At 41.6% G+C, this 14,421-nt stretch overlaps 1 protein-coding gene and 2 non-coding genes across 4 annotated transcripts; all 3 read right to left on the bottom strand.

Moving 5' to 3' along the window:
- Positions 1–1,018: 1,018 nt before the first annotated feature.
- RPL21 (ribosomal protein L21) lies at positions 1,019–9,253 on the bottom strand. 2 transcript variants are annotated; one of them, XM_048494835.1, is made up of 6 exons: positions 9,177–9,253; positions 6,659–6,737; positions 5,714–5,775; positions 3,680–3,792; positions 3,144–3,294; positions 1,019–1,146 (listed from the first exon to the last, which is right to left on the bottom strand). In XM_048494835.1, exons 2-6 carry the CDS (start codon positions 6,723–6,725, stop codon positions 1,057–1,059), a joined length of 483 nt encoding a protein of 160 aa, XP_048350792.1. In that variant the 5' UTR covers positions 6,726–6,737; positions 9,177–9,253; the 3' UTR covers positions 1,019–1,056. The 2 variants fall into 2 exon arrangements, with proteins under 2 accessions (XP_048350792.1, XP_048350794.1); XM_048494837.1 differs by having other exon boundaries at positions 9,119–9,215.
- LOC125432277 lies at positions 3,486–3,615 on the bottom strand. Its single transcript, XR_007244451.1, has one exon. It is a non-coding gene; the product is annotated as a small nucleolar RNA SNORA27 (small nucleolar RNA).
- LOC125432265 lies at positions 5,168–5,244 on the bottom strand. The gene has a single exon (XR_007244441.1). It is a non-coding gene; the product is annotated as a small nucleolar RNA SNORD102 (small nucleolar RNA).
- Positions 9,254–14,421: the final 5,168 nt, after the last annotated feature.

Below are 14,421 nucleotides of genomic sequence, written 5' to 3'. Positions count from 1 at the left end.
TCTATTGAGAATTTCACCCTCAAATCAGAAAGTATATGTTTCAAAAGAATAAGTGGGATGTCGAGATCTGAACTGTACTTCAGTTCTAAGCTGTTTCCGCACAGCCAAAAAACAGCACCCTAGGGATGGTAAAAACACCGTCCCTGGGGCGCTGTTCATACAGCTGGCCATGCTCGCCCCCCAACCGATGTGAAAACGGCACTCCCTGAATGAGTTTTTTTCAAAAGCGACGTCTTCCCGCCAGCGCAGTGCGAAGCACAACGGCATGAGGGCGTCGCTTTTGGCTCCTACGGTGTTCCGGTCACCTACCTCTCCTCCCTGCGCAGCTCTGGACAGCTGGAGGGACACGGCCATGCTGCCTTCCGACCCCCAGAGGTCGGAGGGCAGCGTGGGAGTGTTTCTCCAGTTGTCCAGAGCTGCACAGGGAGGAGAGGTTGGTGAAGTGGATGAACTCGGGGCAGGTCTGTGTGGAGCCACCTCTGTGGTTTGCTGCAGCTTTGGGGCCGCCCACATGATACCGTGCGAGCGGTCTCGAGGCTCCACCAGCATTAATTATGATGGTGGAGAGCCATTTCTGCCACCGTGCAGAAATGGTCCTAGACTAACCGGAACACCATTAAGGTAGTATTTCTGCATTCTGCACCTCGAAAGCATTTTCATTAAAAAAAACCTGTTATCTTAGGTCATGAATGAAGCAGATCAACCTCCTGATTTTTTTTAGACAAAGATTTATCAGTAATTACTCTTAAATGTGAAAATTTAAAATAAATACATAAAAGTATAAATAAAACAAACTAAATCATACGGTTGGAGTAACCACAAGCAAAAGGCACTCTTATTCACAAAAGGTGAGAGGGCTGAATCTGAAAAGTCCCTATTCCAGCTTACAGCTTCCACCAGGACAGCAGCGGGCAGTAACACATGGTGCATGGACTTACACTGAAATGATATTAGAATTCTATTTCTGTGGTAATTTAACTCAGCTTCCACATTATGAAGTAGAGAAATGTGACGCATATTTCAGTTCTCTAAAAGATTTTATTTTGTTCATATACATTATGCCATGAACTCGTACGGGATTGGTTCCAGCAGCTCGGGCTCTTTGCCATTTGTTCTCACAAAGTGTGCTTCTCTTGGATGAGCAGGCTGCAAACAAAAAACAGAGGAAACATCTTTATTAAAAACCAGTGCAAAGCGCGACTAAGCTAGTAATAGTTCCCACTGCAAATGGTAAAACCAAGACTTAACCACATGGTCATTTTTGTACAATAGTTTTTAATTTTTTTTTATTTATTTATTTTATATGCCCCCGTTTCCCAGCTGAGCTTAGGGTGGCTCACAACAGATACCATTACAATAACAATGAAATCAATAACCAATAACAACATTTTTATCCTATCTTGGTGCCACTCAAATCTGAGGGATGATGCATCAATACAGCCTCCCATAAAGACATCCATGACTGAGTCAGAGGAGAGGAAAAGGAGGTGGGGGGAGGAAAGGAAAGCCGGCCAGATGGACACCAGTGCAGACTGAACCATGGGCCTCGCAGAATAGATTCGACCTACATGATAGGTACCACAGGGCCCTGGTCTCAAAGGACAGAGCAGTCCACCAGGCTCCAGACAATTTTTTGGCCACGGACCACCATCGAGTTATTTGCCAAGCACAACTGGCTCTCTGGGAAATTTATTGGGAATGGTGGTCTTACACATACGACAGTCCCAGATCATTTAAAGCTTTGATGGTTAGTGCCAGAACCTTGAATCTGATGATCTGGTACTCCACCTGGAGACAATATGGGCCACTAGCTGGATATGTGCCCACACTGGAGTCCCTGTAAAGACTCAAACAGCTGCATTTGGTACCAGCTGAAGTTTCTGGAATTGTCTTAAGGGCAACCATGCACAGAGTGAGTTACAATAGTCTAGTCTGTTGGGACCGATTGAATAGATCACTGTGGCTGGTAGGGATAAGGTACCAGCTGCTTCGCTTAGCAAAGGTGGTAAAATGCCAAGTGAACTATGTTCATGACCCGTGTCTCCATACCCAGGCTGCTGACAGCCAGCATAGGGGTTGAGAGCTGGCAATCCCCTCCCCAGTCCAGCTACAGGATCTCGGTCTTTGACTGATTCACTTTCAGCTGGCTCTGCTTTAGACATTTCACCACCACCTCCAGGAAATTGACCAGTACAATCGGGACAGTATCTGGCCAGCCACCTATTATTTATTTATTTATTTTATTTGATTTTTATACCGCCCCATCCCCAAAGGGCTCTGGGTGGTGTACAACAATTAAAACACAATGTAAGTAAATAAACATTTAAAAGCAGCGATAAAATTCCCAATGCATTTACCGAATATAAAACTCAAGGTTTAAATTTAAAGTTTAACAGAGACAGCTGGACATCATCAGCATAGCGATAGCAATCTAGTCTGAAACTCTGGACCAATTTGGTGAAGGCACATGTAAGTGTGTATTTGCTACATGTACTCAGTAAAAAGCCTTTCCTCAAAGTTATTTCTACTATGCAGATGTCATTTCCACTAAAAGTTATTTCTACTATGCAAATGCCAACACTTTATACTTAGAAAATATAGATGGTCCCTCCAGATAATGGAGTCCTGTTGGACTGCGGAATGGAATGTGTCTAGACGAGTATCATGTGCACCTACTGGCCACTGGCAAGTAAACAACTCCATGTTTTGTTTAGTGAACTTGGTTGTTTTTTTAAAGTAGTCCTTTTAATGCTGGACTTCCTTGCTCTACAAATTGAGAGTAACAGTCATGCAGCTATATTTTAATTGTGCAAACAGCAGTGAACGTTAACAGGACATCTATACAAAGCAAAACTGAACTTCTTAAAGTAGAACGCACGGACATAATGTCTTCAGTAATGCTCGTGACTATTTAAAAGTCAGTTTCCTGAAAGTGACCAAAAAATCAATCAAACCCTGACTATTGCTCCCCCTCACCCCCAAATACTTAAGTGTTTCATCTTCAAACAGCACTACAAAGCGTTCAAACCCCTTAAGCTATTCCATTCTTTGAATAAAGCACTTTAGACTTGGGTTAATCCCAAACTGCGGTTTAGGTAAGGTATGCATAATGCTATCACTTTTTAGAACAGCTGACGTATTACCTGGCGTTTCAGTTCAAACCAAGTGCCTTTTTCCTTTGCTTCCTTTTTCTTCCTTTCGTTTTCCTTCACACGCTGCAAGAAGCTGTCCCTGCTCTTAGAATGCTTAATATGTTCAATACGGACATTAATTCTCTTGGCAAGGATCTTGCCCCTAAAAAGGGAAGAAGCTGACAGTGTTTACCACGGATTGAAAAGGGCAGCTAAACACCTCAGTTGAGCCAACAGACAGTGATTGATCCCACAGTCTCAAAGGACAGGCAATACAAGGAACTTTTCTTCACTGGGCCAACCTGTATTAGTAAAAGAATATACACACATTCATGTTCAGTAGAAATTTTCAAATTTTGTTTCCTCTGACAGGATCCAAGCCAATTAAGTATAATCTGGTTGGGTTTTAAAAGGATATTCTTTACCCCACTTGAATGGCCAATGGAGACAAGAAGCATCTCACTGGCAAAGCGAAGGGGGAGACAGAAGTACGCTGGAGTAGTCTAGCCACAAACAAATTTGGAAACCAACAACTAAAACAGACTTACTTCACCTTCTTGTTCACAATGATACCGACAGCATGCTGGGTAATGTTGTACACTCTTCCTGTTTTGCCGTGATAACATTTGTGGGGCATGCCTTTCTGAATTGTACCCATGCCCTGTTAAGATAGAACATTAAAAAGATACATCACTTTGACATCTTAAAAATGCCAGATCAGTATGCATAAAGCTGAATCAAGTGCCATGAAGCCCCAAACGCCAAGTGCTGACACAAACAGGGCTGGCATATTATTCAGTTGACCACCACTGACATTTTCAAACTGACCCCCAATTATTAGACTGTAGCAAAATATTCTCTGAAGCCAAGAATTCCACACTGGCAGCTTTACCTTGATTTTAGTACACGAATTATAAAAACCTGTTGAGAATATCCCCTCTTTTGTACTATCCTAAATCAAACGACTGGATTCAAAACCGATACTCCTAAAGTTAATTAGAAAAGCTGGAGATAGACTTTGAGTGAAATGTTCCATTACATAACTGCAGGAAATCAGAAGGATACAGTAGTTCTTAATTTACTAACATATTTGACTTGCTTGATGCGCACTGTGGTCGTTTAGTGAAAATCTGCCAGTGGTCCCTGGCCTGAGAGAAGTCTGGCTGGTCCCAACCAGCGCTGGGGCCTTTTCAGCTCTGGCCCCAGCCTGGTGGAACACTCTGTCCAATAAGACCAGGGATTTGATGCAATTCCACAGGGCCTGTAAAACAGAGCTGTTCCACCAGGCACATGGTTTGAAGAAGCAATGGTAACCATCTTGGCCTCCTTTCCCCATCCCTCTTTCTTTTCACCCCCCTTTTATCCAGATACATGGTTTGTTTAATTTGTCCTCCTTTAAGTTCTAGCGAGGCTCAATGTTAGGGATAATTGGCCATCTTGGTTTGTGGATGGATGTATGGTTTTAACGGTTTGTAGACATTGTCAGTGTATTGCTATCTGCAGTGCTGGAAACCAAGAGGCGTGTAGTGATGGTCTAGAAATGTAATAAAATAATAAATAAATAAATAAAATGATCTTATTTTAAATTGACACGATCTAATGCTTTCCGGCTGCCCCCGGTAGAATAACTTTGACGTAGGTGAAATAAGCAAATGCAAGATTATGGGACTCTGGCATAAGGGATGAAAAAGGAGCCAAATAGAATGAAAACAGGCTTATAGTTATATAAAGTGACGCATGAAGAATCAAACAGCCAGACTGAGGCCTGCATACTGATGACAACATTGCACCGTTTTATCCATGAGGATTCAAACCACTCTGGGCTATGCTATTCCCTGCTTCAGAAGAACGAAAAGGGCCAAGAGACAGCTGTTTTAGTTGCTTGCCACTTGTTTTGCAGGGACCAAATCCAGATCACTGTATGGATGATCAAAACACACTCTGAGTAGACCAATTAAACACAGCAACCCTTCCCCTATCTTCAAATTACTCAAACAAAATTACATAGACAGGAGAGCCCCATGACAACTCTGGTTTGCTTTCAGTGCCGGTGAAATGATTTGCTCACTTTGCTCTTTGAAAAGCAATCATAGGAGACAGTCATCATCAAGCCCCAGAGAGTCAAAGGTGAAGCAAGGAAATGCTCCAACAGGTTGTGAAATTGAACATTAATACAAGGATTTGCACTGATACTCATGCAATACCCAGAGGATGGCTGCCTTTAACAAGTTTATGTGTAGAAAATATTAGAAAGTGTTTCATTGGAACATTTTTTCAGGAACTAATTCTGGAGTCAAGAGTCACACATGGGAAATATGGTTCTAACTACAAATAGCAAAAGCTTCATTGTGCTCAGATTAACTGAAAGACTTCACTGCTTTGCTTTTGCACTGTGTTCTTTTGAAGTATTACTATGCAGCAGGAAACAGCAAATGAAAAGCAAGCAAAGCATAATACAAAATCTAGTAGTTGAAACTCTGGGACAATCCAGAACACAGTCAACTGTTCACCTATTGAACGGTACATTCGTATTACTTCGAAAAATACAACAACTTTTAACATGATAGCACTATTTAAATTACCTTGATGTCCACAATATCACCCTTTTTGTAAATGCGCATGTAAGTGGCCAGAGGGACAACACCTATTAAAAATAAACACAAGTATCAGTCATTCTTACTAAATCTCTGCACACAAACACAAAAGTGACAGATCTGGGAATCATTAAAACTCCAGAGTTATCGTAAGAATTTTGGATTCATCTGGTTGCCCTAAAGTTCTCCCCCTAGGCTGCTGCCTGCAACCAGGGTCAGGTTTCTGTGAGACTCCTTGAGCCCCTGGATTTAGCAGAAAATATGGCAACTCATTCTTTGTTTGCTAGTTTATTAATTAAATTAATTCGAAAGCATAATATATTTTGACTATTACCTCTAACCTGAAAGCCACATGAATATGAAACAAGCTCTCAATTCCGAGAAAGCTCAGGCGATTTATTTATATTCTAGCAAATTCTAGCCCTGCTTAAAGTAACCCATTATAAAAAGTTCTCTTCTGTTGTCCTAGTAGCGATCAACAATACAACTACCAAATAAAAGCTAGATATAATTTCAAGGCAGCTATGGACACAAAGAAGTTTATATTTTTCAGGAAATGTAATGATTCTGCACAAATTCACATAATCCTGATTACCCTGCCACTGGCTACAAGCTGGTCACTGACTAAGTCCTTTCCTTGAAAGCTAGTCCAATTCACTAAAATTGGCTCTCCAGTCAGTGAAGTCTACTTCTAGGACCCCAGGAGCAAACAACCCACTAACTATCACAGCCCTAACGACTACACTAGTTCCTATGATAATTTTTTTATTTTATTAGATTTAATGCCCTGTCCTCCCCGGCCGAAGCCGAGCCCAGGGGAGCTAACATACATGATTCAAATTACGACCACAAAACAGTTCCCAATTGATCAGTTAAATAATTTAAACACAGCTTAACTAATTTAAATTAAATAATTTTAAGCATAACACTTACCATGTTTGCGGAAGGGTCTCGAGAACATATAACGAGTCCCTCTCCTCTTCCCCTTTGTATTGGTCATCTTGTCGGATTACTACGGGAGGGAAAAAACCCTGCGTAAATAAAAATCTACCTGCTTAATTAACTGTAATGTTGCCTTTTGAGTTCTCTACAAGTACAACCTACTGAAACTTCAAACACCGGTTCAAAATGCAAGGAAAAGCCTTATTAAATCTGACACACAGGACAGCAGTTATCTCCAATTCCTGATCCTGTTTCAAAATCAAAGTGACTTGCGTGCCCCAAAGCACCTTGGTGAAACTAATAAACGGCCCCATTAACACTTAACTCTGGAGGATTTTTAACAGGCTTATTCTGAAGATGCAAAGGAGGCAACGTAACACACCTATCATTGCCAGCCAAAATATATAGAAAATGAAAATCGTGTGAACAGCAGGGGAACCCACCCAATAAAGGAAATATATATTTTACTCTTGTAGATAAGATACAAATAACAGCTAAATACAAAATCAGGTAACATTTCAATTACAGCTCTAAAGGGCAGAGTCTCTGGGGGTTTATCTCCAAATAAATAAAAACACATTTTACCCAAATTGATGCCATGCAGCAGCCTACAACATGACAGCACACAAACATGACTAAGAGGACCCTAGGCTGAGTACATCTGTCCATCTACCTATGGAGCTAATAAGCAAATTAATCTACAGCACCCCAGCACTTTGCATCCCAAATGTGGTAACTGCGCTGAAGGCTAACTGAACCTGATGACAAGGCTTCTATATATCAGTATTTTAAACCATGCATAAACTGTTTTAGACCATGCATTAGCTGACCTCCAGCTTCAAAACGCACTCCTGATAAAAGGTGCAAATGTTGACATGAGCTGTAATAGGGGAAAATTCCTATCAGAGAACAGCTATGTTGGTTTTCAAAGCCAATCAACATTGTATTTTTTTAAAAAAATCTGACTTTTGGGGGGCACAAGCTTTCTTTACTCAGAATCCACCTGCATCTGAAAGACCAGCTGCTGGCCCATGAGATGGCTGCTTTAAAGATTTTTTAATTGTGGACACTTGGTACTCTTCAAGGGAAGCAACACATCTGAAGGCCAGTTTAGACAGTCCGCAGACTCCCAGTGGGAATGCCTGGCCTGCACTACTGTATTTCTCCCAACTGTTGATTAGAAAGTCTATATCTCAATCTCTCAACCAGAGCTCCAAGGCAAACCACATGAATAACAAAACCGGGGGAGGGTGGTGTACAAGTATAATAAATAAATAAAAAATAAAATAAAAAAATTAGCACAAAAATTAGCAGTTGGTTAAAAAGTTTTTATCTCAATCTCTTAACCACAACTCCAAAGCAAAATGAATAACAAAAATTTAGCACAATCATAAATAAGATGAACACACATTGTAATATAACTACCAATCCAGACACTACCAGCCCACCTCCTCAACATACTCATAGACAAACAAGGAAATGTCCATTTTAATCACAGCAGAGTTACAGCAACCCAGTTGGGTTTTGAGGGCTAGAGACGTTCAGAGGTGAATTGCCATGGTCTACTTCTGCAAAAAGACCTTAGTATCCCTTTGTGGTCAAGCAGCACCAAAATTACACCGTCAACCCAGATGAAAAGGGAAGCCCTGAGTCATTCCAATGCTGATTGGCTTTGAAAACCAACATAGCTATTCTCTGACAGGAATTTTCCCCTATTACAGCTATGATTTGAAAGAACTTTCCTCTCATCAAAAGAGAGCCTGTCGAGGAGAAAATATCCTTTTGGTGGTCTCTGTGGCCCCTTCCGCACATGCAGAATAATGTATTTTCAATCTACTTTCAATGCACTTTGCAGCTGTGCGGAATAGCAAAACTCACTTGCAAACAATTGTGAAAGTCGATTGAAAGTGCATTATTCTGCATGTGCAGAAGGGGCTTGTGTCTTGCCTCCAGTAGCAGCTTCAGAAGGACGGAAAGTAATTTAAAAATGCTAAATAAATAACCACTTTATCCCAGGGGAACGCTGGATCTCACCAATGTGATCCCCAAAAAAGGCATTATACGTTCTTCCAAGTCCAGGAGACGCTTCTCCACTTACATGCAAACCAATTGGACAAACAACTCCCAAATCTGAAAAATAATTCGGGGGGGGGGGGGGGCCATGCCCTTCTAACACGAGGGCAGCCCAAAAATGCGCCACGTGCGCCTCCCGTCCTCCCTCGCTCTTCTGTCTTTCTGGATCACTTCAAGGCAGGGTCTGCGCCGCCACCCCTTCCCAGGGACGGCTTCCCACGTGCCGCCTTCCACGCGTTCCTCCCCCAGCCTTCCACGCTCACTTGGGCATCTATTCCCTGACGGAGCCGTCCCGGCGCGCTTACTCGGCTTTTCTCCACCCTATTGTTTTTTTCCTGCCCCCTTCCCCTCCTCGCCCCTCAGGAGCCCAGTTCTTACAGGCTCCGTGAGCGGCCCGTGAAAGAGAACGGAGAAGCAGCGGGCCTCCACCGTGTACCTGCAAGATGGCGTCCGAGACCGAAAAGAAAGGGGCGGGGCTTCCTGGGCTCTCTTTCCTTCCGCCTAGAGTAGGGCCTTGCGCTTTGACTGCTATCTATCGAGCGCCTGATTCGGGAGGGAAAGAGAGAGAAAAATACCGCCAAGACGGTCGCGTTAACCGAAGGACAAGGATCCGCCCAAATAGCCGCAAAAATAATTCTATGTAAATGATGCAGTAGAGGAAGCAGGCACTCATGGGGACAGCTTTTTTGCAAAGGCCCCTTAGCGTCATATGATTGAAAAAGGGGCGGAGCCTAAAGAACAAGGGAAAAGATGGAAAGAAAGGCAATCCTGTGGGCTGGGTGTGGCCATGTGACACCAAGAAGAGGTTGCTGGTTGAGTCATCTACGACGAGTAGTGCAACAACCTTTCCTGTTCTACCTCTAGGTTGTGAAAGCGTGATTGTGGGTTATTATGTCAAGGTGGCATAAAATTCCCCACCCCCGTTTTTCCTTATCAAATCTGCATGCATGTTAGATCAATTTAATCCTATAGAATTACTCGGGGTTTAGACTGAATTCCATTTTAGTTATGGGAGCTTACTCTCGGGTCAGTGTAGCTCTATTGCAGGCCAAGCGTCAAAATGGGCAATTTCCCCACTCGCGTCTTTAAGTTTCCACATGTAAATTAAACTAATGATATATGGGATGTCAGGGAACTTCTACCATAGAGGTAGACAATTGCCATGGGAATTAAACCTGTATTCTTTTACTGAGGGCCACAGCCATTGAGAAACAAGCTGTTGCAAAACCTGACAGTCTTGAATCTATGTAACCCTCTCTTGTATTTTATTTCTAGGTCATAACTATTTTGAAAGGACTATAGCTCAGTAATAGAATCATAATTTGCCAGCAGCATGTTGCCAGTTTAGATGGGCTAGCAAAGAGCGGCTGTCACACAGGCTATAAAACACTGAGATAGCTTGTTTGGTTCAATATAAGGCAGCCCCTTATGGGTGAATCTAAAGCTTTTATTTCATTCACACTTTGTCTTGAGTAGTGCAAACTATTGTGGAGGGATGTCAATCTATTAACATTTAATTTAACTGCCTTGTCTTCCATTAATGACAGCATTGGAGGTGTGGAAATATGTAATGAACATAATTATTTCTCCTGACTAAATAACAGATAGGTTATTCGTTTTGGAGAAATTCAAATCAAACTTGTATGAAGCAAGAAATGCATCTCACTAGTTTACAACTCTTATTGCTATCGAGCATCTTTCACAGAAGACAGATGTGATTTATAACCTGATTACCACCCAGATTTTCAAATCTGCAGCTGATAGATCGTATCAGGTAATTTAATATTACTTCCAGGCCCATTTTGCTGTAGGAATGGTTACCATAGAAAAATCAATAACTATACTCATAATTGTATCTGGTGTGGGGTATGCAGGAAGGAATACTATTCAGTCATCTCTACTGTCATATATGGCAGTTTAAAATTTATTGCAAGTTTCCTTAAGCTCCAAAGTTTCTGCTGTCTGAAAATCTCATATATACTTGACAAAGACAAAACAGTTCTTTTTATCAGTGGCTCTCAAAGCAAGTTAAAGGAGCCACAAATAGCAAATATACAGCCACTACTTACAGGCAATTTGTGGTTGCTTGCGTAGAACAGTGGAAACCAATATCTGGGTCAGGAATTCTTAGAGACCCATAATTCTTTGCTCCTTCTTGAATGGACTAGGTCACTAGGTACTAGAATGCATGCATAGGGCAAGGGCCATACTGTTTCTTCCTATCTTTGCCCATGGGCTGAGAAGTGCAGCAGAGTAGCAAGGTGAGTTTAAATAGGGAAGAAGATTCCTAATCTTTAACTTGTTCCTCATGACAGGATGCTTCCTGGTGCTTAGCTTGTGCTTCCTATCCCTGTTTCTCTTGACACCATGGTCCTGGCCTTGACACCAGTGTCAATGCCATTCTTCCATCCGGTCATGTAACTCTCATGTCATGTGCTTGAAGCTCTGTGGGTCCACATGGGTCCGGAAAAGTTGAAGACCACTTGTGCAGAAGATTCTAATGCCTGTATTTTTGATGTACCGAAGCCAAAGGATACTTTGAATATTAGCATGTGAAAAAGATGAGTTAATACGTTTTATTCACATATACATCCAGCTGGTACTTTTAAACTAACTAGCCATCTGCAAGTGTATGGGAAAACCACAGATTTTCTAGGGACACAATATCTCAAGACAGGAAGAAAATCAAAATGATTGTGCTTGAGTTTTCTTGGTAACAAAGCCAGCATTATTTAAGAACTGAGTGCCGCACAAACATAACAATTACTCTGCAATCAGCCCTCAATAAGCTGCTACCAATTGTTTCATAATTTCTATCACAGGAAACGTTACAGAAAACAGCGCTGCAATTCACATAGCAATTTTTACTTCACTAATTATCTTCCACAATCCTGAAAATGTTTAATCAGCCCTAATCTACACTCTGCAGAAAAGCTGCTGACCCATGTCTCCCTACAACGTCTGTTGAAAAAAAAGCACGTGAAGCCATTGCATTATACACTGCTCCATTTGTCTGCCGTTTCACATATGAGAGAGTGAATACTGAACGTTTTTAAAATTAACCATTAGAGCACTTTTTATTTTGTACATTTATACAATAGTAGACGTTTCCTAGCCCTTGGCAGTTATCCAAATAAAACTAAACTATGCCATTTTATCGCTTGCCTGTCTCAGAGAGACTCAAGGGAGATGCATTGTGTAAAATTGCAGAAGAGATCTAATAAATAATGCAGTAGGGCTAGGATTTAAAAAACAGAAAGAGTCCAAAGAAGTATCGGACACAATACGTCAAGTAATTCAGAAAATGGAATTACAAAAGCAGAAATGCAGGACAATACTTACAGCAAATAGAGAATATCAAATGCATACAATGGAATAGACTACAGTTCCCTTTATAAAAGTGCCCTCCTGAGTAATTCTGTTATACTATTGTCCTATTACTGTGTGACATTCTATATAACTGTGTAACATTCATGACATTTTTAGTCAGGCCATTCTATTTTTTGTCAGGACTTTTTTAAGGGACAGACAGGCCATTCTAGAAGGCAACTGCAACAAAAATGCCTCTGTATGAGTGACGATTCACCTTACCCATTTGCAGGGTGAAGGTTTTGCTCGGATGAACAAATGATAGGCAAGGCAGTCCTGTAGATAAGAGGATCCAAAGCCATGAATCGTGAATCAGATCTTGTAACTGATAGGTAGTCGATGGAGTGACTGAAGAATGGGTATGATATGTATATTCTACCTACTATTCAATACTAGCTGAGCTTCAGCATTATATACAAGCCAGAGTTTATGAGTTGACTCAAAGAGCAGACCCATGGAGAGTACATTGGAATAATCTAATCACAAAGTTGTGGCATGGATCCACATGACCAAATCAACCAAGTCAAAGTATGGAGCCAACTCTCAGACTAAAGCCCTTTCTGCACAGCAAATGTGAAGAGGGCTGCAGCCGGGATAAATGAATCCAGCATGGCCCCAAGCCATTCGCATGGCTGGGGTGCGTGCGGATAGAGGCACATCTTTTTTTAAATTATCTTCCACTGATGCGTAGCTACACAGGTATGCACTTATTGAACCCCCCACTGCCATGCTGTCCCACCTTACAACCCTTTGTGCCTGCACGTCTACGCAGTTGGGCACCAGAAAATAATTTTTTTAACAGGACACATGGCTGAAAAAAGCGCCTCCCTGCTCGGCCATTTGCTCAGAAGTGGCTGCAACCTGGGATTTTAAAATGGGTTATTTTGAATTACCTGTTTTTGGGGAAATAACACGGGGCAGGTTCATGTTAGGGGCGGGAACCATGCAAAGTTTCCGTCCACAATGGGTTTTTTACCATTGTTATCCCGGGTTTATTGGCCCGTGCGGAAAGGGCCTAAATGAAGATGGGAAAAAATGTTTTTTAGCAGATATGTTAACTTGCCTCCCCATCAATAATGCTGGATCCATTATGGTGAGCCTCCAACCCACCAAACCAGGCCTTTTCCCTAGTTCACTTTTTTCATGTGTTGGGTTCATTATAACACAAGAGAGGTTATAATGGCAGCCGCAAAGGCTACAAAATCCTCACTTGGCCTCAACAACTAACCCTCAGCCTGAATGTTGAAGTCGCTCAGAACAGCCAGTTGACTTCACAGCAAGCATCCCAGAGGGATCAGGTTGCTGCACCCGCTTGTAGCCTTTGCACACCTGTGAAGCAGCACCACACGAAATGTGAAAGGGAGCCAGCGTGGCAAAGACCTACAGAGAGACAACATGAGAGCACGTATTGAACTGATAACATGGATTGAACAAATCATAGAATCATAGAGTTGGAAGAGCCCACAAAAGCCATCAAGTCCAACCCCCTGCCATGCAGGAACACACAATCAAAGCATTCCTGACCTAAACTACTCTCATTTCTATTATTTTTTAATTTTATAATTCAATTTATATTCCGCTCTTCCCCGCAGGGCTCAGGATCTGATAAAGATAAAAAAATCATTGGTAGGTAATTTTTTTACACTAACACTAAAAATGAAAGGAGTTTTGTAAGTCACCTTGAGTCTCCTTACGGGAGATAAAGATGGGGTGTAAATCCAAACTCTTTTTCTTGATCATCACCTTTTGAAATGCCAAAACACAGTAGAGCAGCATTTTAAGTGGTGTTGAAAAGGGTGATGATACATTTTGCATGATGATACATTTTTGGAAGAAAAGAAAGAATTAGCTATTTTTTTTTAAAGTTTGTACTCCAGAACATATCTGAAGTTCTGCTTGAATCAAGACATTACATAGGTGAGAAGTAATGTTCTAGTTGTTTTCCCTGTACATTCAAATATCAATTAGAATGGCTTTCTTGTGTCAGACTCAAGAGAGAAGTGATAGGAATGACAGAGCTATGTGCTGTGGATAATTACTTCCACTACCACTGTGGATAATTACTTCCACTATCATATGTGTTATGCTTAGCAATGAAGATCAAAGGATATTCTGTGGATTGTCGAAGGCTTTCACGGCCGGAATCACTTGGGGGCTGTGTGGTTTCCGGGCTGATCCTCTGAAGATGCCAGCCACAGATGCAGGCGAAATGTCAGGAGAGAATGTTGCTAGAACACGGCCATACAGCCCGGAAACCACACAGCACCCTTGTATAAATTATTGATTTTAATTCAAATTTTAATCTTTGTAGT

Source organism: Sphaerodactylus townsendi, linkage group LG04 (assembly GCF_021028975.2).
Source record: "Sphaerodactylus townsendi isolate TG3544 linkage group LG04, MPM_Stown_v2.3, whole genome shotgun sequence".
Taxonomy (NCBI): Eukaryota; Metazoa; Chordata; class Lepidosauria; order Squamata; family Sphaerodactylidae; genus Sphaerodactylus; species Sphaerodactylus townsendi.
Note: the sequence above shows the minus strand (reverse complement) of the source record. Positions and strands in the feature narration are given on the sequence as shown.

What these genes read in the sequence shown, in the direction of transcription:
- RPL21 (XM_048494835.1), bottom strand. Translation starts at nt 6,725, where the DNA reads ATGACCAATACAAAGGGGAAGAGGAGAGGGACTCGTTATATGTTCTCG. An exon ending in GAGACCCTTCCGCAAACATG is followed by an intron (nt 5,776 to 6,658) that starts GTAAGTGTTATG and finishes TATTTTTAATAG; the next exon opens with GTGTTGTCCCTCTGGCCACT. An exon ending in GTGATATTGTGGACATCAAG is followed by an intron (nt 3,793 to 5,713) that starts GTAATTTAAATA and finishes CTATCTTAACAG; the next exon opens with GGCATGGGTACAATTCAGAA.